The sequence below is a fragment of the Scardinius erythrophthalmus genome (assembly GCF_964197995.2).
Source record: "Scardinius erythrophthalmus genome assembly, chromosome: 17".
Classification (NCBI taxonomy): Eukaryota; Metazoa; Chordata; class Actinopteri; order Cypriniformes; family Leuciscidae; genus Scardinius; species Scardinius erythrophthalmus.
The window spans coordinates 19,976,304-19,999,316 of record NC_138237.1 but is presented as its reverse complement, the minus strand read 5'-3'; the positions used below and the strand labels follow the sequence as shown (position 1 = coordinate 19,999,316).

Sequence of the window (23,013 nt, the reverse complement as noted above, 5' to 3'; positions counted from 1 at the left end):
ATGTTATTGTTTTACGTTGAAAAACGTCACTTGCACTCCACGGCAAGAACTGTGTCATTTTTGGCATGCATTGGCCTCCACAGATCTGTAGCATCCATTTGTAGGCTACATGCAGACACAGATCTTGTTGCGATCGTTATCTACTTGTTTTTGGGTCGGGCATTGTGTATTATCGTCTTCATATTTTTGGCCTCTTCAGGTGTCATTGTCCTAGATTTGAATGCAAAGAGATAATCTGATCCATTTGTCAGTGTGAGAAACTTTAGGTTGCCAACAGATGCTCTGAAGGTTCAGAGTTTCAACAAACCTTCACAGGTTTTATCCAGCAAGTCAATAGTGTTTGGGGGTCAGTGTGACTGCATTTAAACTTTCTTTAGTTAAAAAACATGGTCCTCCTCATCTCAGTTGCATAAGATTTTGTGACTTTTTATTTAATTTAATTTTTTTACATTATCTACACACACACACACACACACACACACACACACACAAAACTGCTTGATTTGGTTGCTCTGAAGATATATACAAAAAAATGAGAATGGAAAAGAGAAAAATAACCGTTTTTTATTTTTCATTTGTCAAAAAAAAAAAAAAAAACATAATAAAAATAAATAAAATAAAATAAAAATACTTCCAGCATAAATCTGAAAATGTCCACAACTTAATGAAGGCCGGGTATTAGAGCACAAATGCGGACGAACATGATCACACACACACACACGCACACACACACCACTGTAATTGAGTTTTCACCCTTCACTCCTGTTTATATCTGCTTTTTTATTCTTAAGTTAATAATTTTTATACATTTGGATTATTGGATTATAAAAAATAAATATGTTATTGTAATCAAGTCTTGTCTTTTAGTGGCACGCTATGTGGCATTATTGCAAAAAAACAAGACAAAACACTTATACAAGACACTTCAAAAGACCTCAAACAACAACAACAAAAATAAAAAAAAATGACAAAAATACTGATTTAATGTATTTTATAATGTTTTAATAACATGTTCACTAAGTATACATCACAGAAGCAATAAATAAACAATTTAGTGTGTCTCTTTTGTAATGAGTTTGTTCTGTAACATTTAGGTGTAAAATACAAACATTTATTCATTTTAATAAGTGTTCATATTTCATTGTTTTAGCTAATGTGCTTCTTGATTTCACTTATTATCGTAAAAAGGAAGTTAAACAATTGTATTTAATTACTTGTATCAGATTTTCCATTTTCTTTGCTAGCTTGTTAAGTACCAGGCTGTATTTTATAATACTATTAATTTATAAATAAAAAGTCACTGTGCTCCCTTTGCCGGAAGTGACGGCATGTCAGATCTGTTTTGTTCCTGTCGTGGCGGGAATACGCGCTACTGACGGTCAACATGGATGTTGAGATGAAAGAGACAGACAGTGAACAAAGTCAAGTCGACGGACAGCCTAAAAAGGACGATACTGCACAGAAAGCATCATCGACTGCTTATGAACTACCATGGTACTGTTTGTGGCTGTTTGTAAGCGCGCTGTCGTGGCATTTACTAAATGAATTGCATGTCGCAAAAGATAGCGAGCCTGCAGCATTTTTTTTTTTACAACAACTGAACTGCCAAGCTCGTCTTTTTTGCAGTTTCATGTTCATTGTGATACGTAATTGTGATTTAAGTGTGTTATTGATTCCAGGGTTGAAAAATACAGACCCCTGAAGTTGAATGAGATAGTTGGAAATGAGGAAACTGTCAGCAGACTGGAGGTTAGTGCGACGTAACTTACTGTAATAATTTGCCTGATGTAACGTTAGTGAATAGACTTCTGGAAATGTTGACATGTTCACTCTTGCTCCATTATTGTCGCAGGTGTTTGCAAGAGAAGGAAATGTGCCCAACATCATCATTGCTGTAAGTTAAAATATGCTTTCACATCCAGGTGCCATCTAAATTTACATTTGATGTCACTATGCATTAAAACAATAACCACTTTTGTATTTAGGGTCCTCCTGGTACTGGAAAAACTACCAGCATTTTGTGTTTGGCTAGAGCTCTTCTTGGCCCGGCCATGAAAGATGCTGTTCTTGAGCTGAATGCCTCAAATGACCGGTAAGAAACACTTAAGGTGAAGGGATTGTGAGTGGAGAGTAATGACTGTTTTCAAACTGCTTTTCTGCAGATATTTTGGGTGATCATATTCCTTTTTTAACGTGTTTCTTTATATTTGTCTGTATATTACTCATTCCAGCGGTATTGATGTTGTAAGAAACAAGATTAAGATGTTTGCCCAGCAAAAGGTCACTCTCCCTAAAGGTCGCCACAAGATCATAATCTTGGATGAGGCTGACAGGTAATACAAGTATTTTTAAGGGGGAAAAAAATATTAGTGATGCACCAACATGAAAATTCTGTGCCGAAACCGAAAATTATTGATGTACTTGGCCGAAAACAGAAAATTACCAAATTATAAAAGTTATTTATTTCTTATTTTAAATTAGTTTTTCTTTGTATAATTATATTAATATGATTTTTTTTAATTTAACTCAGTAATTTGAATGAATCAAAAAACAAACATTCAAGGCAATAAAATACTTTTATTAAAAGATTTTATGAATCCTGATGTATTTGAGGTTTTTTTCTGTGCGTCTGTGTTATACTACCTCACAGAAATCGCTGATATTATTATTATTTTACTTCACCTGTTTTTGAGTATGTTTTATGTTTGACACATTTCAGGGTTTTGTGCTGCAATATCCTGCCTTTTCAAACTTTAAATAAAACTTAACTAAACTATACAATCAAATATTAATGTGGCAAGCAGGACGAGGCCGAGAACGTCCTCCTCGCAACAATTAAATATCAATATATTGACTGAAACCTGAGCGCTAAATACTGAGGGACGGGGGCGGCATGGCATATGTTAAAGGACATTTTCGGCCGATAATTTTCAGTGACCAAAATGTTGGTGCATCACTATTAAAAGTTAATATTATAAATATGTTTTAAATGTATAAAAATGCTTTATGCAAGTATTTGTATTTCTAACCCAGCATGACAGATGGAGCTCAGCAAGCTCTCAGAAGAACCATGGAGATTTACTCTAAAACCACACGCTTTGCTCTGGCATGTAATGCATCAGATAAGATCATTGGTGAGCGAAGTGCCACAGAAAGAACATAATGCTGTTTATAATAATTGTCATTTAAACATGCTCCAAAAATTACATTGGAGCACACGCATAATAGAGCGTTTTTTCAGATGATCCCATCATTGTGTTGCAGAGCCCATCCAGTCCCGCTGCGCTGTTCTGCGTTACAGCAAACTCCGAGACGACCAGATCATGATGCGTCTCACGGAGGTGGTAGAGAAGGAGAACTTGCATGTCACCAACGACGGCCTTGAGGCCATCATCTTCACCGCTCAAGGGGACATGAGACAGGTCAGGTCTATTATCTTTTTATGTATATATTAATATACATAACATCAATTATTTGCATTTTAGATCAACTTTAATAATAAATATTAATAATGTTAATAATTAATTTTTCTTTATATATATTATATATTACCATTACTATTATTATGATTATTGTATGCACACTTTTTACTTTCTTTCTTTTTTATCTAGGCTCTGAATAACTTGCAGTCAACAAATTCTGGATTTGGTTACATCAACAGTGAAAATGTGTTCAAGGTATTTTTGGATAGGTTTTATTTGAGTTTTCTTTCTAATGCATGGAAATCATTTCAGTATAAAAATGTGTTGGTGAAGTACAGTGTTGCTTGTGCAGGTGTGTGACGAGCCACATCCTCTGCTAGTTAAAAGCATGCTAGAACACTGCGTCAACGCCAACATTGATGAAGCCTACAAGGTATCACTAAACATTTGCCCTTGAAAATATTCCGTATCCTTTTGAGAAGACGCTAGACAAAACTAATGCTTCTTTCTACAGGTCATTGAGCAGCTTTGGGCATTAGGATACTCACCGGAGGACATAATCGGAAACATCTTTAGAGTGTGTAAGACCTTTCAGATGGCAGAATATTTGAAGCTGGAATATATTAAGGTATTTATTGCCCTTGTAGAGTCTCAATGAGAAGCTTTAAAGAGGCACTCGGTCATTTATTTTCGATCAAACAATATTTATTTGAATCACACTGCAATCGTACATTTGATTCCCCAGGAAATCGGGTACACGCATATGAAAGTGGCAGAAGGGGTGAACTCTCTGTTACAGATGGCTGGTCTGTTGGGTCGACTGTGCAGTAAGACGGCTGCACCTGATGCAAGCTAAAGACAAGAGGTGTTACCAAATAATCACACTTCCTTTCATTCTTCTTAATCTCCAGAACTTTTATATTTTGAATAATTATACAAATACGACAAGTTGCAGTAATAAAAATGTAAAAAATCCTTTTGATTCTTGTGAATGATTCACGGACCTGTTTTTGGTGTCTGAGTACTTAGGTGCAACATAGAACTAATTCTCTTTACCTAATAAGAATTTGATGAATTTATATTTATAAATCATGACTTCATTCCAACAAAACATTTCCTTGTTGTAACATATGTTAGAAATAGAACAGCAGAAGAAGTGATAGTTTTTTTAGAGGTTTCATTTTCAACATAGCCAATGACAATTTTAGAGCAAGGAGGAAAAGTATCAAGTTGCAGACACCTAATTAGACTTAAGACTTGTTTGTATTTAATGTTCCCCCACTAAAACGTACAGTACCTTTCACCCCCAGTACTTTTGTTTTAACTTGTGACAGAAAGGACAGGTTACTCTTCTGACTCATCTGTCACACCTTTATAATGCAGGCTTAAAAAAAAGCTCTTGATATGCATTAACACATTTAGTTCCTCAGGCGTGAAGTATTTTAAATGGTCTTATAATAGTTGTACAGCACTAGTCCATATTTGTTCACTAAAGCTGAACTGAACCATTGTTTATCGATCAGCAGAGCTAAACATTATTTGACATTAAAAGTTTGAACATAGAACTTTTTTTTACTTAACAGTAAATGCACATCAACATAAAAAAAGATCTAATGTGAAAATCAAAATTAAAAAGATTCTCACCTCATTTCATTCTGATACAAATCGTATTCTTTTTGGTGCGTTCACGTATTCTGATTCTGAATCTGTATAAAAGGGAAAGAACAAAGTGAGTGGTGCCGTCTCATGAATAAATAGTAATATTTTATCAACCAAACCAAAAATGAACATATTACCTTCTTCACTTTCATTTTTTATGTTTTCATAACTACAGCTGTCTGGTGAAACAATGACAAATACAACAATAAACAAAGAAACAATGTTTTTTTTTTATTGTAATGGTACAGTAATATGTAAAGGCACACAAAAAGCTTAGGTTACACGTGTACATTAATATATATATATATATATACATATACAGTGAAAGTCAGGGCAATTACAAAGTACGGTCAAGCTAGCGAATAATAAACATAAAATAAATTCTAAAAATAATTATTGTTGAGCCCTGGATGACATTGTGATTTTGAACATTATTATAATTTGCTGAAAACACCAACCTGAGTCATGTTGCACGTCTTTTGTTGGGAAAACATTCCCGTATCCTCCTGTATGGAACGTGATGTGACCTTTTATTAAAAGAACTGCTTTAAGCAACTTGTCATCCATTTGTGCTGTGTATCATGCACCTATGGTCTATTTTTTTCAGTGTGTGACTTCTGGCCTCTTTTGAAATAGACATTCATTTTTATCTCATTTATCATCAAATGCTTTTTCACACCACCGGTTCAGAGGTATCCAGTTTAAAATGTGTCACTTGACCTTATTTTTCTGAAGAAAGTGAACAATGCTCAAAAGTTAGCAGCACACATTTACCTGCATCATCGTCGTCATTTGCATAAATTGAATTTGGAATTGGGTCCCTATAAAAATAAAAAGGCATGTTAGCATATCAAATATAGACTGTAGCATAATTTTGAGCAAGCTAAGCTTTTGTAAACCTAAGTCTTTGATTAGTATCTGACTTGTTTTCCTCACATAACCATTATGTAAAACAACACTCACACATATGTTGGTTCCAAGATGCCGTGTTCTACAGCAGAAGCAAAAACACGCATTACTTTAGGCTACATGTTCATATTTAAAAATGCCATTCATTTATAAATGACGTCTTAAGATCACATTAACAATAACTATTACCACCTGTAAGGTTCTGATAACTGCAGTGGATGTCACCTGCTGGAAAACAGTTGAAATAACCCAAATGATTACATATCAACAACATATTGAAAGAATTGCTTTAAATTGGTACCATAGATGAGTTCAAACTTTGCTAATTTAAATAGGAAATCCTTACTATTTGCAGGCATGTTCGCCGTTGATTGCCTGTGAAAATACATTTAACACATCTGTAACGTTTTCTTCATTTTGATCTTTCTATCATGACTAATCAGAAAAGTTCATTTTGTTAATTGAATCATTAATGCCTCTGATGGCTTTCAGTAATGTACAAGAACATCCCCCTTCCCCATCCATAATAATATGGTATTTTAGATAAAGAGTAAAGTGGATGTGAATATAACAGTAAATAAAACTACACAACTCAACAGCAAGTAGTGCATTGGTTATTGTTCAAAAGACCTCACCTTGAGGTTGAAGGCATCTCTCTTTGGTTTGGTCTAATCACTAAAAAAATAGACAAGATAGGAATAAAATCTCATTCATGGATAACGAAGAGCGCATTCTGAATTTCAGCTTTCCTGTGACAGAAAATGTGTGAAAAACACTAATGTTCAAGTCCTAAATAAGATGTTTTTCTCTTCAGAATGTGATGAACGAGGACGTAGTTTACCTGTGTTAAATCGTCTATTGTCATCAAAATTACTGTCTAGATTGCTGAAAGCAAAAAAATATAAATAGTATTATTATTATTTATTTTATAATAATAGTATCCATTATTTGTAAGCATACATTTGCATATATATATATATATATATATATATATATATATGCAAATGTGTATATATATATGCATATGTGTATACTGTACAAAAGTGTGGCTGCCTTAAATTATTAAAAAGTATTATTTAAAAAATGAGTTGAATCTTGTATAACTTATAATATATATATATATATATATATATATATATATATATATATATATATATATATATATATATATATATATATATATATATATATATATATATATATATATATGTGTGTGTGTGTGTGTGTGTGTGTGTGTGTGTGTGTATGTGTATTTATATATATATATATATAAGTTAGTTATACAAGATTCAACTCATTTTTTAAATAATACTTTTAATGTGATTTGATTTGAAACGATTTGAAAAGTTGATTGTACTTAAAAAATTAAGGCAGCCACACTTTTTTTACAGTATATATATATATATATATAATTTATGTCTATAATTTATATTATTTAACATATTATATTACGTAGTTGAATTAATATTTAGTGAACATTTATAAATAGATAAAACATTTAACTTACAAAGGATCTTGGTCATACAGGTCATTGTCCTCTTGTTTCATATCTCAAAATAAAAATACAACTTAATCAGACGTAAGATAAAGGTAAAGCAGCTGAGAAAAATGATAATGCATTTTCCTAAAGCTGTTACGATGTCAGACCACTTACTAGATTTTTTTCTGCAGCACAGACAGAGAGCATAAACACAACCAAGACAAGCCAAAGAAACGATGGCAAGGACAACTCCTTGCTGGCTTTGCACTTCAATCATGCCTTAAACAACAATAATAAAAAAAAATAAAAAAAGATTTTCTTAGAAAATATAATTCTCTTCAATCTAATTGAATTCTTTCAGAGATTTACAGATGTTCTTCTACATGCATATAGTGAGGAAATGAGAACAAATTGCAGCGTTTTATCTATTCATTACCACAAATACAGTTCTCACCCCTCTGACACAATGGCAAAAATCACGATAAGAGAATTATTCATATGTGAGATGATTGAACTTGATAGTGTTCGATGAACTAGCCTGCCATACGTTTGTTATCAGCAGCTAACTGTACCACAGGATGCAAGTTATGTAACTATCAATAGTTTATTTATTTAATTTATAACAGGTTATTTAATGTGATGAAATGATAAAAGTATCTGACAACTTTCAAAACTAACTTCTCCCCCCCTCCCCATCCCCCCTAAAGTATTAGTTGGTGAGCTGTTACCTTTTCTGAGGTACCGATCTCCATTCTGAGGAATTTAGTTTGAAGTCGAATGAAGGACTAATGAGAGAGAAGAATGAACCTGAGTGTTTCCTGTTTCAAACTGAATCTAACCACATCCGTGCAAAATCATGCCGGACACCGGTAAAGAGACCACCACAAACCCACAGCAACACAAAACACAGTCATACAAAATGTCAAACCTTTGAAATGCAGCCCCTTCATTAGCATTCGGTAAAAAAAAAAACACATTCTATTGTCTCATGTCTACCAGACAGACTCATGTAGAAGTTGGGCAGAATGTGATTTAAACGGTTGAGTTTATAACGAACTCACATTTTTGGAGGGTCTTGAGCTAATATAGGCTTGTAAATGTTTGCAAGACTTGGGGCGATGTTTCATTATTTAAGCTTTATGACATTTGAAAAAGCCTGTAGGTGGGTGTGTGTGGGTCTGTTTTTTCCGCTTTTTAGGCAACATTGTTTTTTTTACTACAACAATGGCTCAAATTTGACAAGAATTCTTCATTTCAAGATATTTCTTATGATAAGAGGGTTAAATGATTAACGACATGGTCTAGTTCAGCTCATTAACAGTCCATGTAAATGAACTTATAAAATTATATTTAAAATCATCTATCTATCTATCTATCTATCTATCTATCTATCTATCTATCTATCTATCTATCTATCTATCTATCTATCTATCTATCTATCTATCTATCTATCTATCTATCTATCTATCTATTTTTTTACAGACACTTTATTATTATTAAATGAATCATTATTAGAATTACATGGAAAGATTACAGACCCCTGTGTTTTTTCCTCAGTAATGACCAGGATGGATTTTTTAAATTTTTATTATTGTAGCAGGAATTGATGCATGAAAATAAACAAAATCTTGCGAAAACCATATTGACATTTTGATATGGTGTTTAAATGAATACAGGATTTGGACCATACAAAATGAACATACAATCTTTCATCGTGATGGCGGTCAAAATGTGTGAACTTTTGGGAGGTGTTCTTCATGAAGCGTGATGGTAGGCTTCCTTTCTATGCCCCGTGTGTTGAAGATCAGCATTCTGTGGCTTGATGAGTGGAGGTTGTGAATCTTCAGTAAACAGTGGATGACACTGGGTGAAAACAATGGAAAATGTGACTACAAGCGAACTTGACATTTCACATCAAAGAATTTGCAAACGCAATTTTTTACCATTTGAGTTCAGCTAGTGAGGTTCTAAAGCCCGAGACTACAACTAAAAATAGCTTTTCTATTTTAATATGGTGTATAAGTGAATTATAAGCAGAACAATTTAAGTGAAAAGATGAACTTATTCATTTTACATTATATTGTTCTTAATGTTTACAAACTTTTAGTTTATCTACAGCTTTAAATCCCAGATTTTCAATGTGGCCTCAGACCTTTGGAGCGCACTACACATTGTTTGTATATAACATATGTGACCCTGGAGCAGAAAACCAGTCACATGGGTCATTTTTTTTTTATTGAGAAATAAGCTTTCCATTGATGTATGGTTTGTTAGGATAGGACAATATTTGGCCGAGATGCAACTATTTAAAATCTGGAATCTGAGGCTGTAAAAAAATCGAAACATTGAGAAAATCTCCTTTAAAGTTGTCCATTTATGTTCGCGATTGTGCTGCATTCACTCACCAAAATAAATGTTTTATATCTTTACGGTAGGAAATGTACTAAATATCTTCATGGATCATGATCTTTACTTAATATCCTAGTGATTTTTGGCATAAAAGAAAAATCGATAATTTTGACCCTATTGCCACAAATATACCCGTGCGACATGTGACTGGTTTTGTGATCCAGGGTCACATATGGTGTACACGTATGAAAGTATGAATACTTACAGGCACTGCTGCTCAGGCTGGAGGACATGTAACTGCTCCCTGCACCGAAGGAACTTCCTGCACCTGCTCCTGCTCCAAAGCCCAGTCCTCCACCGAGTCCCAGTCCTAGACCTCCAAGACCTCCTCCTAGTCCTCCGCCAAACCCATATCCACCTCCGAGACCCAGACCGGAACCTCCACCCAGGCCTGCACCTCCTGCACCCGCACCCAGACCTCCTCCTCCTCCTCCGACCACAGTCTTAGACATGTGCACGGTGACACCACCTCCAGATCTCAACCTGGTCCACGAGACAGATACGATGTGATCGTTGAGTGAACAAAACCTCGCATTAATCTCAAGTTAAACCTCCTCACCTGTTCTCTTCACTGTCCAGGAGTTTCTTATAAGCTGTGATTTCAACATCCAGGGACATCTTGCTGGCGAGAAGCTCCTGATATTCTTGACCGTAATGAGTAATTTGCTGAAGAAAATGCCCATTTAGATTTAGTAGAGTCTGACTGACAGCTTTATTTAATTAATAATGGGTATCATTTAGTATTAATTGAGTTTACCTTTCTGAGGTCATCAAGCTGAGATCTGAGAATTAGAACTTGATCCTGGTACGTCTCCGTGTGGGAGTTGGAGTGACACTCTGCCTCCTCCACCTTAGACTCCATCTGTAAGTTCTGTCATTGGAGAGGGCAGCAGTTATTCACAGGAATGACAAAAAAGGCGCAATCTGACATCTTTTCCCCAGTGTTAATCTCCCGAGTAATACGCACCAGAGTTTTGAGCCTGTCGATCTCCCTCTGCACAGAGTCAATCTGTAGTTTGTAAACGCGCAGCTCCTCTTTGGCTGTGGTGAGTGTCTGAGAACTTGGCTGAGAGGATGCAGACATCATGGTGAGCTATACAGACGAACAAACGAAAAGAGGCTGTAAGTGGATCTCAGTCTGGCCCAAAACATGTGGTTATGTCGTTACACCTGCAATACAAGGACTCGCCGCTTGGGGGAGGCAGTTTGTTAAAGATGACTCGAGTAAGACTAAAGTCATGTGAGGATAGGGTGACCACTGAAATTGGGAGCTTTTGAAATGACAATACCACAATAAGAAATAGGCTAATACTAAAATTTACCAGCAAAATCACATCTAATGTCCTGCAACAGAGCAATAACCAGGTGGTCACCCTATGTAAGGATGCATCAGTCTTACATTAGTCATCGCCAAAGGTTCGTATTATGTACATATTAATATTAAGCATCAAGATTCTATATGTTGTATGTGTTCTATATGTATCTTTAATATTTACATTCATATTTATACATTTATTAATTAGACTTAGTTTAATTGTCAAATATTAATTAGAACCACATTATAAAAGTATATATTATATTTACAATTTTTTAAATATTTATAATGTGGTATAATATATAGTGTTTAATGTTAACTAATGTTATTGGCCTATACAATCCGGTTATTTAAATGTATAATTCACCCAAAAATGACAGTTCTGTAATCATTTACTCACCCTCATGTAGTTCCAAACCTTCTTCTGCTGAACACAACAGAACATATGTTGAAGAATATGGGTAACCAGACAGTTGATGTACCCCACTGACTAAGTAGGGAACAAAATACTATGGAATCAATGGGGTCCATCAACTGTCAAAAAATCTTCTAGATTAGAAGAAAGAAATTCATACAGGTTTGGAACAACATGAGGGTGAGTAAATGATGACAGAACTATGCTTTAATATTTCAAGTATAGCTTGCTTATAACAGAGCAAAGGTTTCATACACTGTCCTGCACTGAGAGGAGGGCGTCCTGCTTGCTGCGTTGAGCCAGGGCTTCATAGTGAGCTTTGACTTCAGTCAGCGCTGAGGTCAGATCCTGGGCCTGGGCTGCGTTATCCACGGAGATAGACACTGCTGACTTCACACCACCAGTCACAATGTTTCTCACCTCTATCACTTTCTAACGGACAGACATATACACAAGCTTAGGCCATTGGGGAAATTCATAATTCAGTGTATTTTAACAGTGCTGAAATAAACTGAGGTACATGTTGAAATAAACGGAGGACTCACAGCGTCATACACCTGCTTGGACAGAGCAATATGATCCTCCAAACCACCGATGATGGTTTGCAACTCAAAGATGGAAAGGTACAGATTATCCACTTCCTGATGGAGGAGAATTTGTGAGACTCGTTCATCTGTAAATCTATGGGAAACAACCTGATGGATGATGATGTGTGTTTCGTACCTCTTTCAATGCAGTCCAATCGAGCTCCAGAGTTTTAGTTTGAGAGGTTTCCTCATCATACCTGAGTAAAGGAGGAGAGAATGTGCAGGGATATTAGCAGACGTCCTCTTGACTGGACCTTTCTTACTCAGAAGGCTGTGGCAATCACAGGTGGTCAAAGATATAAAGACTAATTTGAGAAACTTTAAATGCCTTACTCATTATGGTAAAATCATGTAGTGTATTAAAATCAAACCACAAAGTGCCAATAAGAAGGCAGAACTAAATGAATAACAGTTAAACAGAATATAACCAAAAAAAGGGATAGTTCACTTTGAAAATAAATTTTGGTATGTTTTAGCTTACCTCAAGGGCATCCAAGATGTAGGTGTCTTTTTTTCCGCAGTATTTTCAATTTTGATATTTTTAGGTCAAACCGTTCTTGTCTGTCAGTCATTTCATGCAGATCTGTGGTCACTGTCTCAAAGAGCAAGCACAGAGTCCAAATTAAAACAATTCCCCATCGTCCAAATTAAACAATTCCCCATCATAAGTACACATTGATGGCCTAAGACACGAAACGAGCGGTTTGTGTGAGAAAACGAACAGTATTTATATCGTTTTTACCTCTTGAAAACAACACACGTCCAAATGATCTGACGGCGCGGGAGGGTATAGATATATACATAGATGTCGTTTTCAAGAGATAACAACGATATAAATACTGTTCGTTTTCTCACAAAAACCGCTCGTTTCGTGTCTTAGGCCATCAATGTGTACTTATGATGGGGAATTGTTTCATTTGGACGATGGGGAATTGTTTTAATTTGGACTCTGTGCTTGTGTTTTGAGACAGTGACCATCGACCTGCATTATATGACTGACAGACAAGAACGGTTTGACCTAAAAAGATCAAAATTGAAACTACTGCGGAAACAAAGACACCTACATCTTGGATGCACTTGAGGTAAGCTAAAACATATCAAAAATTAATTTCAAAGTGAACTATCCCTTTAAATTGAATGAAAGTGCTTCTAAAATTAGCTTTAATCAATTATATTTTTTTTAACACTACTGATCAAAAGTTTGAGGTATTTGGGTTTTTTACTGTATTAAAAATACAGTAAAAAAACAGTAATATTATTACAATTTAAAATAACAGTTTTCTATTTGAATACATTTTCAAATGTAATTTATTCCTGTGATGGCAAAGCTGAATTTCAGTGTCATCCTTCAGAAACATGATTTGATGCTCAAGAAATATTTCTTAATGTTATCAATGCTAAACAAAAAGTTGTGCTGCTTAATACTCTTCTGATAGAGTTTTGTTTGATAGAAGTTCAAAAGAACATAACACTTTTTTACAAGATTATAAATGTCTTTACTGTCACTCTCGATACATTTTTTTTAATGCATTGATGCTGAATAAAAGTATTTAAAAAATCTGAAAGAAATTCTTACTGACCCCAAACTTTTGAACAATATATTTTTCTACATGAATGTGCATTTCTTCTGCTGCAGTGAGAGATTTACCTGGCTTGAACATCCTCAATAATGCCTTTATAGTGCTCAATCTCAGCGATGATGGCCTCTTTAGTAACGGTGAGGCTGTCGATCTGAGATTTATAGGTTCCGATGGCGGAGGTCAGAAGGATTGAACTGCTCGCAGGTCCTCCCTGCTCTGGGTTGGTAAACATAGAAATCTTAGCTTTTAGTACTGCGTTGTGCTGCTCCAGAGACCGGGCCTGTGAAACCACAAAGTCATGGTCATTAGAACCTTATCTGTAAAAGCAGAACTTAGCATGATATTTGTAAAAATGCTTGTAAATAAACCCACCTGAAACTTTTAACTCACCTTATCAATGAAAGATGCAAATTTGTCATTGAGGGCCTGCAGCTCCCCCTTCTCTTTCATGCGTGTGATCTGCACCGTGTCCAACGACGGGAGTGTGGGATCGATGCTGAGCGCCGGCCCGGCTCCTGCGTCCACCGAAGCGGTAGAGCTGATGAAGGACGGGTTGAAACCATAGCCTCCGATTTTGAAGACTCTGCCCCCCAGACGGGCTCTCAGAGGAGCCGCGCCAGCCCTCATCCCCGCTGCCCTGGCTCCTCCGGCACCCAAGCCGAATCCGCCACCGAGAGCGAGAGCGCCCAGTCCTGCGCCAGCTCCAGCCCCAAAACCTACACCCAGACCTCCTCCCAGGCCAAAACCGGCTCCAGCTCCACCCCCCCTCGACAAGCCGAGAGAACGGGACAGAGCCATGCTAACACCTCCACCACCACTCCTAGCTCCGGAGAACAGACGGTTGCCTCCATATGTGGCCCCAAATCTGACGGCTCCCCCACTGATACGCAAGCTTGAATCTGTCATATCTGCACTCAGAGCTGGGGTCCAGGTCTTTGCCGAGGAGCTCAGTCAGGATGCCCAGCTCCAACATTGTGCTTTAAATACCCAGCTCTCTTTAAAGGGCCGCCCAGAAAGGTTTGCTGTCAGTGAAATGTCCCGGCGGACAGACAGGTAAGCGTCCCCCCTGCAGGCACCGATTTCTCTCCAACATGTTTGAGTAATTTAACAGCCTTGGTATGTGAGATTGAGAGAAACAAAACCCCTGCAACTATGTGCACTTTTAAAGAGAGTCTCATATGATTGACATTTTGAAAGTCATTTTATATTAAGACACTTTTTTTTATCGATTTGACTGCACTGACACTTTTAGATGAGAACAAAACTTAAACCGAATTGAGCTGGATGGTAACGCTATTGTCTTCTCTAGAGCTGCAATTAGTTTCATTATTGACGAATTTTGCAACATCGACACTGTTATCGAACGGACTCGAATTAACATTGAACTGCGCTGAATCATGACACTGTCGCCTTCTTATAGCTAAATTGAATTAGTTTCATAATTGAACTTTTCAGTTTTTGAACTGAACTGAATCAACACTGAGCTAACTTCAGCTGAATAATGACACTATTGTCGTTTTACAGCAAAATTTGAATTTGTCTTATATTTGATGAAATTTGCATCATTCATTCTTTTTATTATTATTGTCAATGTTAAAAACAGTTGTGCAGCTTAATATTTTTGTGGAACCTGTGCTACTTTTTTTTAGGATTATTTGATGAATAGAACGTTTGAAAGGACAGCATTTCCCTTGCAACATGTCTTTACTGTCACTTTTGATCAATTTAATGTCCTTGTTTGTGCACATTCATAGAGAGCATCATTATTGACATTTTAAATTGGTGTAGTCTTACTCATCCGCGCATGGGAGATAAACTGTGAATTTCATGTAATTGAGCTGACAAGTCTGCAAGACGAGTCTGTCATAAATCAAAATGGCTGTGACAGTGAGAGGCAGGTGAAATACTTTCTTTTTTTTTTTTTCCCAAAGGATAAAATGAAGTTTCTGACAGGTATGCAGCGTGCTGTAACAGATTCTAGAGTGTAATGATGGGTCAGCCTATGCTCTGTTAACAGCTGAGCTGTATCTTAGTTACAGAAATCAACTCTTTTTCTTTAAAATAAAGAGTTACAATAGCAGTCAGCTGATTCCAGGCTTTTAATCTGGCATTTTTATCAAGCCTCTCAAATGAAACTCTATGTTAATCATCGTTTCACCCAGTATTGTAAGACGTATAGATAATGCAATACTGAGATTACTGATGAAATGTTGGATTAATTGTACAGATTCAAACACAGAATCAGATTCAGAGACGCAGTGTGGTCTCATTTAAAGACAATACACAGGCTGGTAAGAAAATCACACATTTATGCCTGGAAACGGTCTGCTTTGTCATGCTTTCCAATAACAAAATGCAAATGATGATCTGCAGTTTGGCATGGATTATGCTGAATCTTTGCCAGAGGAAAAACAAAAAGCTTTCATGAGTGTCCATCCACGCATGTGGTCTTCTTAGCCATCACAGATGACTCCAGAAATACAGAAAACAGTCTTTATCTTGCACAAACGTTTAAATAATAATAAATGTGGCAAAATTTGTCTGTAAATAAGCTTTATTTGTACAAGAAAATCATCACAACTGTAAGAGTACCTTTAATAACATAAATTTTAATCCGAAGTATAAACATCTTAATGATGATCTTTTAGATCAATGTGCTTTGATATTGGCATGATGAACACATGCTTCTGCTAAATGCTTGGTTATGGCAAAATCAAGTGCATAGGATAAACAAAGTTGACTGAGTTCCTCTGCAATATTGTTTCATCTTCATTTACAAATAAATATACAGTCTAATAATAATAGTTACTAACAGCAGAATAGTAAAGTTCATAGTATATCATTCCCCTTCTGATTAGACAGGATTAACCCTTGATTCCAAATTTGGTCACAATTGTAGCCGACGAGAAAACATTACAAACAATAAAATCCATATATTGTATGTTCTCAGGCAGTTTTTAAAAAAGAGAAAGGTAAAAATGAGTGAATATTACTTAATGCTACACTTTTATGATGTGATTCAAGAAAGTTAATTATTCAACATGGGACGCTGGGTTTCCCACCGGGGCACAAATGTGACCATTGACATCTTGAACAGAGCAATCGAATACATTAATAATAGGTCCTTTAAATATCATAATGTACCAAACTTTGTTGTTATATCTGTATTATGACATGTTTTATGACATTATCCTCAGAGGGGCAAACAGGAATTAAACCAGTGGTCAAGTGACAATTTACACCCCCAGGCCCCAGCCATGTAACAAATGTTCACATGAAATCAACACATTCTGCTCTTTCATTTATAGTTAATAGATACGTGTAATACTAAACTTTTAGTTTTAAACCATTCAAAAGTACAAATAACTTAAATGGATTAAATAAGTATGCCTACAGAAAACTATTCAGCACCTCGGACAGCATCCACAGAGAATCCCACTTCAAGATTGCCCACCATCCAAATCAAATCCACTTATAACACATTAGGTTCAGCTGTTATTAAACTACTGGACAGTCATTATTCAGATACTTTGTAAAGTCCGCCATAAGGAGATCGTAAGAAAGGCCAATCATGTTTCCCAACGTGAACAAAGACATATTCACAAACGCCACAGTTTTCATTCGGCCCGTTATGAGGATCCAGCAACTCCTTCAAACACGACTCCCTCGCGCTGTTTCGCGTCAGTGTTTGTCGGCGGATGTTGCGGTGGAGCGGGGCGAGCGATCACGCAGCGGCTCAGTGAGGGCTTCACCCTGACCGGGACAGAGGAGCCACAGTTATCCCGCTCAAATTCCTCCTGTTCCCTTAGCATCTTCCTCTTCTTCAGCTTGCTTTTGTGAAAGTGGTAGGTGGTCAGTGAGATTAATATAATCCCTATAATGACCAACCCCAGCACCAGAAGAGCGACGGTGGACGAGAAAGGCTGGTGCACGTGCTGAACTTTCTCCGCGCGCGTCCCGTTAGTCTCGGATGCCCCGTTAAAAGTGATCTCAGATGCCTTCATTATTCACAATCCGTGAATTCAGGTTTACAATTCCACGAGAACTGCTTTTAAATATCCAGATTTATTTCAATTAGCCATCTCTTATGACAACCCTTAAAAGGAGAAAAATATGTTTCAAAACTTAAAAGACGATACACGTAAATAATTATATTACATTTTATTCACTGACTTCCTAGACAACAATAATTGCTTTTGGAAGATAAAGAATGCTAATTTAATGTCTTATCCGTACCTGGTATAACAGCCCAGTCGCGTTCACTGAATTGTTGTGGGAAAAGGTGTTGGTTTGGAAAGACGACTTCCCACAGATCTCTGACGTAACCTGTATTCATTACGCATTCAGCGAGCCTTCTCCGCTACAACGTTGTAAAAACCTTTCGTCGAAAGGTTTACGTTTTATGGTACGGACGTAATTTTTGACGTAATAAATAAATCACAACGTTGCAAAAATGTTGTCTTGACGTTGTAGGCTAAGCACATCCCCTTGCGACGTTTTCATAACATCCTAGTTCAGCATGCCGTGGTTTTTATCAGATAGAGATCAAATATTCACTACTAATATAATTTGTCGTGAGGTAAAAGCGTCTTACCTCAGAAAGCGTTCTGTCAGACTCCCTGCGCGCGCTGCTCCAATCAGATAAACTGAAAACTGTCTCGCGCGCCCGAAAAAAAAAAAAAAAAAAAAAAAGTATCTTCCATCCACGTTGAAAAACTAGGAATAATCAGTTACTTTAGTGTCTGTCAGTTGTGGTAAAATGACTTAAATTTGTCATATTTAATTCAGACTCCGCGTAATCAGCAGCCCCAAAGTGTTCTCGTTTATCTCACTCGTGCTCCCCTACTATTTTTCGCCATTTATTTTTAATGACGCACGAGGACTGCTCACTCGGCCAAATAAACCCCACGAGAAGGAACATTTGGAGCACCAACGGCAAGTGAATCAATGAAGTGCTCCAGTAAACACTTAACGGAGAGGGATCGCGTGGACTTGAATGTAAATGAGACAACAGCCAACTATAACAAATCCTCAGAAAGATCCAGCTAGACTAGAGAGATGGTGCTGTCCAGTGCTTAAAACATACTGTAGCTGTAAACTAAAATACATCTGGATGGATTTTCCATTTTGAATAGGTGATTTTAATGTAAATTCCTTTATGGTTTTAAACTATCAGACAATGTTTTTTAAGCAACTGCATTGTGCCACCTCTACCTATGCCTTTTAAAAAAGTAAGGCTGACATTTCATTACCAGCCTAGGGTGGGTTTCCCGTACAACTATATAGCTCGCTGCTATAATTACCATAGTACGATCATGCATCGTTGGAGAAATCAACTAGCTAGTCACGACTGTTTCCCGAAACCGTATGTCGCAATTAAAGTATCGTTCAACCACGTTGGTTTATGACGTCTCGCACGTGGTGGACTAATAACTTATTTTAATTAACCTGTTTGAGATCGAATTAACGCTAGATTTTGTCATAAGTTACAGACATGGCATCTGAAGACCGTTTCTAATTTTTCTCAGTTATTTTGCTTTATTACCAGACTCAATATTTGGCTCGTTCTTACGTAGTAGAGCACGTTCGCACATGCGCACTCTTCAAAAACGGTGCTTTAAATCTCTTGACAAACTAAAAGACGTAAATTACATTTGTATGTATTCTAAATAAATAATACGGGTTGTACTGAATGTCAGCTTGCTTATTTTGCTAAAGATAAGGATATATTCAGTCTACATCTCATGTAAACTAGAAACTAAAGCATCGTTAGCCAACTATGGTCGCAAGTTCCGTCGTTATCAGCATTGTTGAACGATTTGGTGTTTCCCGAAACCATCGTTCCAACGAACATTCGCGTTAGAAGGGAAACGCACCCCAGGTCTGGACACTAGTTATTTATTAGAAAAAATAATAATTTAATGGTGTTTTGGATTTTTGTCCAAATTCATGGTAACAGGGTTGACTTTTTAAGTCCCCAACACAGACTGCACAAAGAAAATAGAAAAAAGAGACACTTACTTGTCCTTGAAGAGTTCATTCAAATCACCTGGCATTACACCAATACATATTTAAAATATTAATTATTAAACCATGTTTTTTGTCTGAAAGTTCGATTCTGATGCTCGAGCCGTGGATTATCTCTAACATAATAATAATTATAAAAGATTAAACGCAAATAGATGGCTAAAAATTGGCTATAATTATTAAACAGATCTTTCATGAAAATGACTGATGCTCTTTCAGAGGAATCTCAGGGTTTATTCTTTGATACTCTTTTCACACAGGAAGAAACTTCTAAACATTGTTTTTATAATCTGTAACCTCAAACTGACTAAAGATGCTGGTCAGAAATTCTCCATTTCTTCTCTAGTGGTCCTGCCTACCTTTTCTAAAGTCGAGTGACAGCTGTCCCCTTTTCCTTCACAGTCAGATCACCAGGGCAGACAGCTCTGGACACATGCCTTATGCCTTATGATCTTCACCTGAACAAAGAGTCAATAAGCGATTCGACCACTTGGCAAGGACCGAATCAGAATACAGTATAATAAGATGTGAACCCATTCACCCCAGCAACAAAAAAAATGACAATTTCAATCACATAATCCTCATAACTCACAACAATGCTATCACCACGGGGAAATAAAAAGCTACGATCTAGGGAGTAGAAGAGGTAAATAGCACCTTGGGCATCTCATTAATTCAGGTTGTGGACCGTAATGTTCTACGATGTTACAAACTACAGCATATGGAGAGGCGCTCTCAAATGCATCCACCAGATCAGAGGCACCAGTTGTGATAAATCTCAGCTTTTCTGTCGCTAATGACAGCAAGGTACAACTCATCCTCTCCCAAAAGGCACTGCAGTCGATCCGTTCTTTATAACCAGCTCTGGAACAGAAAAGCCACTTAAACATCAAGCAACAGACATCAACTAGCTTGGAACCACTTCGCAGCTTCGTTTCCGTGTATAAAATATTTCTCAAATCTGCTTCCATTAGCCTGAAAAGAACAGTTCATCCAAAATCCAACGATCATCGTTCCAAACCTGCATGACTTCTTTCTTCTGTGGAACACAATAAAAGAAATTTTATAGCAGAATGTCCAAGCTTGTCTTTTTTATTCCATGAAAGTAAATGGTGACAGTTTTCAGTGAAAATAATTTCAATTTCAGTCTGGTTCTTACACAAAGCTTTTGTGCCGCTTTCAAAGACTTGGAATGCAGTACTCAAGGTGTATGGACTACTATTATAATGGTTTTAATGGTGCTTTTTGTCGGCATGCACTTCAATTGCATGGAACTGCTAGAAGAAAGTCATATAGATTCAGAATGACGCGTGAGAGAGAGAATTTTCATTTTTAGGTCAACTATTTCTTTAACAACCTTTCTTTGTTAAACAAAACAGTAGCTGGAATTTGAATTTGTATCATCATTAACATGTGCATGTACATGAAGCTCTGGGTGCACACTGCTACAGAGAAATGTCTGAAGTGCTACACACTCCTCAGTGCTGAAACAGTCATTAGAGGGGAGAAATAGCGCCAAGGGAAATAGCTTTCCAGGCAGGATGAAGGCACCTAATAAACTCACGTCTGTGATGGATGACTGCACCCACAAACCCAAAACACAAAGAGAATCTATGCAACCCAGTCATACACAAACATAATACATCAAGCTGCATGCCTGTCGCATCCACCACAAACACTACGAGTACCACCGGCCTGCAGTCGTTCGGGAAAAGTGATAAGTGATAAGAATCAAAGAGGGATACATAGAACCGAACTACACAAAGAGAGTCAAAACATTAAACAAGCCCACTGTGAGAAGAGTCACTCCTATCATGTAGTACACTTTAATGTGATATATTGGATCGCACAAGTTTGACAAAACAATGACAAAATTCACATTTGGAAGATATATGCCTCCTTCACCACCGACACGGATCAACAATTTTGATTCATTCTGCACTTCAGCTTCTCAGATTTTCTGTCCAATTAAATGCTCTCTAAAATCTTAAGCATCTTTATATTCAGCATGTACAGAAATACACTATTTCTTAATATTATTGTTGTATAAAAAATGTATTATATTATTATATTACATAATAAATTATATTACATATATTATAAAAATAAATGATTTTTGACCTCCTCAATATCCCTCATGATTCTATTAGCATTTTGCAATACGTTTAAAAACAGGTAAAAATGATGAAAAGTCGACAGCCTCATGTAAGCAAACTCAATCCCTCACTGAGCAATGGCTAACTTTAGATTTTTATCTCCATCCTGTTATCCTGCTAATAATCTTTTCATTATGCTAATAAGTGGTAATTGTTGTGGAAATTCTTTCACAACTTTAAATAATAATTGGAAAACAGCTGGAGATTTCAAAAGTTATAAAGATCTTTATTTCTTGCAAGAAAGGCAGTTCACACATCAGTCAGAGTCTGATATGAGAAGGGCCCCGACTTCTCCTTTTTGCCCAGCTTATATACCCTTAACACATCCTGGTCTGTCTCAAAAGATCGCCTTGGTTTACCTTAAAAGGCAACACGTCTTGTTCGAGATCTCTTCTAAACATAAATTCTATCTAGACAGAACAATATCACGTCTGCAAAAGTTTCCTGTTATTAGCTGCTTCATTTTCACACATTTTGCTTATCTCTATTTCTATCAAAGCTGCGCACATACTTTTCACACTTGAAGTACACGATAGGTCACTTGAAGTACACATTGTCTCTTTGTTACTTAGTCTTCTAACCCAGAACATTTTGTCCCTGCAAGCTTATCTTAACTTATACATTTCTAAAACTTGGTTACATATCTTTAATGTACTTTAGCTTATATGATTATATTTCTTTAAATGCTTATGAGTAAAAATAAATGTTCAACGTTAACACAAGTTGCACACACCTAAAAGTAAAAGAACACATCTAAATGTAAAATTTCCATTACATAATTTAAAGGACTGTTCACCCAAAAATTAAATTAGTCATAATTTACTCACACTCAAGTTATTCAAAACCTTTATGAGTTTCTTTCTTCTGTTGAACACAATTTTTACAGTAACCAAACAGTTGACGGTAGCCTTTGACTTTCTATACTAGGAAAAAAAAAATACAATGGAAGTCAATGGCTTCTGTCTGGTTACCAACATTCTTTAAAATAGCTTTTGTGTTCAACAGAAGAAAGAAACTCAAACTTGAGGGTGAGTAAGCAATGGCAACATTTTTG

At 36.4% G+C, this 23,013-nt stretch overlaps 3 protein-coding genes across 6 annotated transcripts; 1 reads left to right on the top strand and 2 right to left on the bottom strand.

Moving 5' to 3' along the window:
* Window positions 1-1,313: 1,313 nt before the first annotated feature.
* rfc2 (replication factor C (activator 1) 2) lies at window positions 1,314-5,630 on the top strand. The gene is made up of 11 exons (XM_081390570.1): window positions 1,314-1,494; window positions 1,680-1,749; window positions 1,853-1,894; window positions 1,986-2,092; window positions 2,232-2,333; window positions 3,034-3,134; window positions 3,265-3,422; window positions 3,612-3,677; window positions 3,775-3,855; window positions 3,937-4,050; window positions 4,168-5,630. The coding sequence occupies exons 1-11, from the start codon at window positions 1,385-1,387 to the stop codon at window positions 4,276-4,278; spliced, it is 1,062 nt and encodes a 353-aa protein (XP_081246696.1). The 5' UTR covers window positions 1,314-1,384; the 3' UTR covers window positions 4,279-5,630.
* LOC308705528 (uncharacterized protein) lies at window positions 4,114-8,254 on the bottom strand. 4 transcript variants are annotated; one of them, XM_081390572.1, is made up of 13 exons: window positions 8,199-8,254; window positions 7,645-7,749; window positions 7,498-7,540; window positions 6,832-6,875; window positions 6,626-6,665; window positions 6,337-6,365; window positions 6,183-6,218; window positions 6,045-6,072; window positions 5,856-5,902; window positions 5,540-5,587; window positions 5,219-5,260; window positions 5,067-5,128; window positions 4,114-4,274 (listed from the first exon to the last, which is right to left on the bottom strand). In XM_081390572.1, the coding sequence occupies exons 2-12, from the start codon at window positions 7,745-7,747 to the stop codon at window positions 5,073-5,075; spliced, it is 516 nt and encodes a 171-aa protein (XP_081246698.1). In that variant the 5' UTR covers window positions 7,748-7,749; window positions 8,199-8,254; the 3' UTR covers window positions 4,114-4,274; window positions 5,067-5,072. The 4 variants fall into 4 exon arrangements, with proteins under 4 accessions (XP_081246698.1, XP_081246697.1, XP_081246700.1 ...); XM_081390571.1 differs by having other exon boundaries at window positions 5,540-5,608; window positions 8,199-8,245; XM_081390573.1 differs by having other exon boundaries at window positions 4,115-4,274; window positions 6,183-6,215; window positions 8,199-8,245.
* Window positions 8,255-9,225: 971 nt separating this feature from the next.
* On the bottom strand, window positions 9,226-14,785 carry LOC308706081 (thread biopolymer filament subunit alpha; the record flags this gene model as incomplete). Its single annotated transcript, XM_081391465.1, has 10 exons — window positions 14,167-14,785; window positions 13,845-14,056; window positions 12,333-12,393; window positions 12,155-12,250; window positions 11,865-12,041; window positions 10,847-10,972; window positions 10,637-10,750; window positions 10,439-10,545; window positions 10,085-10,362; window positions 9,226-9,311 (listed from the first exon to the last, which is right to left on the bottom strand). The coding sequence occupies exons 1-10, from the start codon at window positions 14,680-14,682 to the stop codon at window positions 9,226-9,228; spliced, it is 1,773 nt and encodes a 590-aa protein (XP_081247591.1). The 5' UTR covers window positions 14,683-14,785.
* Between the last annotated feature and the right edge of the window lie 8,228 nt (window positions 14,786-23,013).

What these genes read in the sequence shown, in the direction of transcription:
- rfc2 (XM_081390570.1), top strand. Translation starts at nt 1,385, where the DNA reads ATGGATGTTGAGATGAAAGAGACAGACAGTGAACAAAGTCAAGTCGAC. An exon ending in ACTGCTTATGAACTACCATG is followed by an intron (nt 1,495 to 1,679) that starts GTACTGTTTGTG and finishes TATTGATTCCAG; the next exon opens with GGTTGAAAAATACAGACCCC. An exon ending in ACATTGATGAAGCCTACAAG is followed by an intron (nt 3,856 to 3,936) that starts GTATCACTAAAC and finishes TTCTTTCTACAG; the next exon opens with GTCATTGAGCAGCTTTGGGC.
- LOC308705528 (XM_081390571.1), bottom strand. Translation starts at nt 7,747, where the DNA reads ATGATTGAAGTGCAAAGCCAGCAAGGAGTTGTCCTTGCCATCGTTTCT. An exon ending in GTGCTGCAGAAAAAAATCTA is followed by an intron (nt 7,541 to 7,644) that starts GTAAGTGGTCTG and finishes TTTTATTTTGAG; the next exon opens with ATATGAAACAAGAGGACAAT. An exon ending in CAGTTATCAGAACCTTACAG is followed by an intron (nt 6,073 to 6,182) that starts GTGGTAATAGTT and finishes CTTCTGCTGTAG; the next exon opens with AACACGGCATCTTGGAACCA.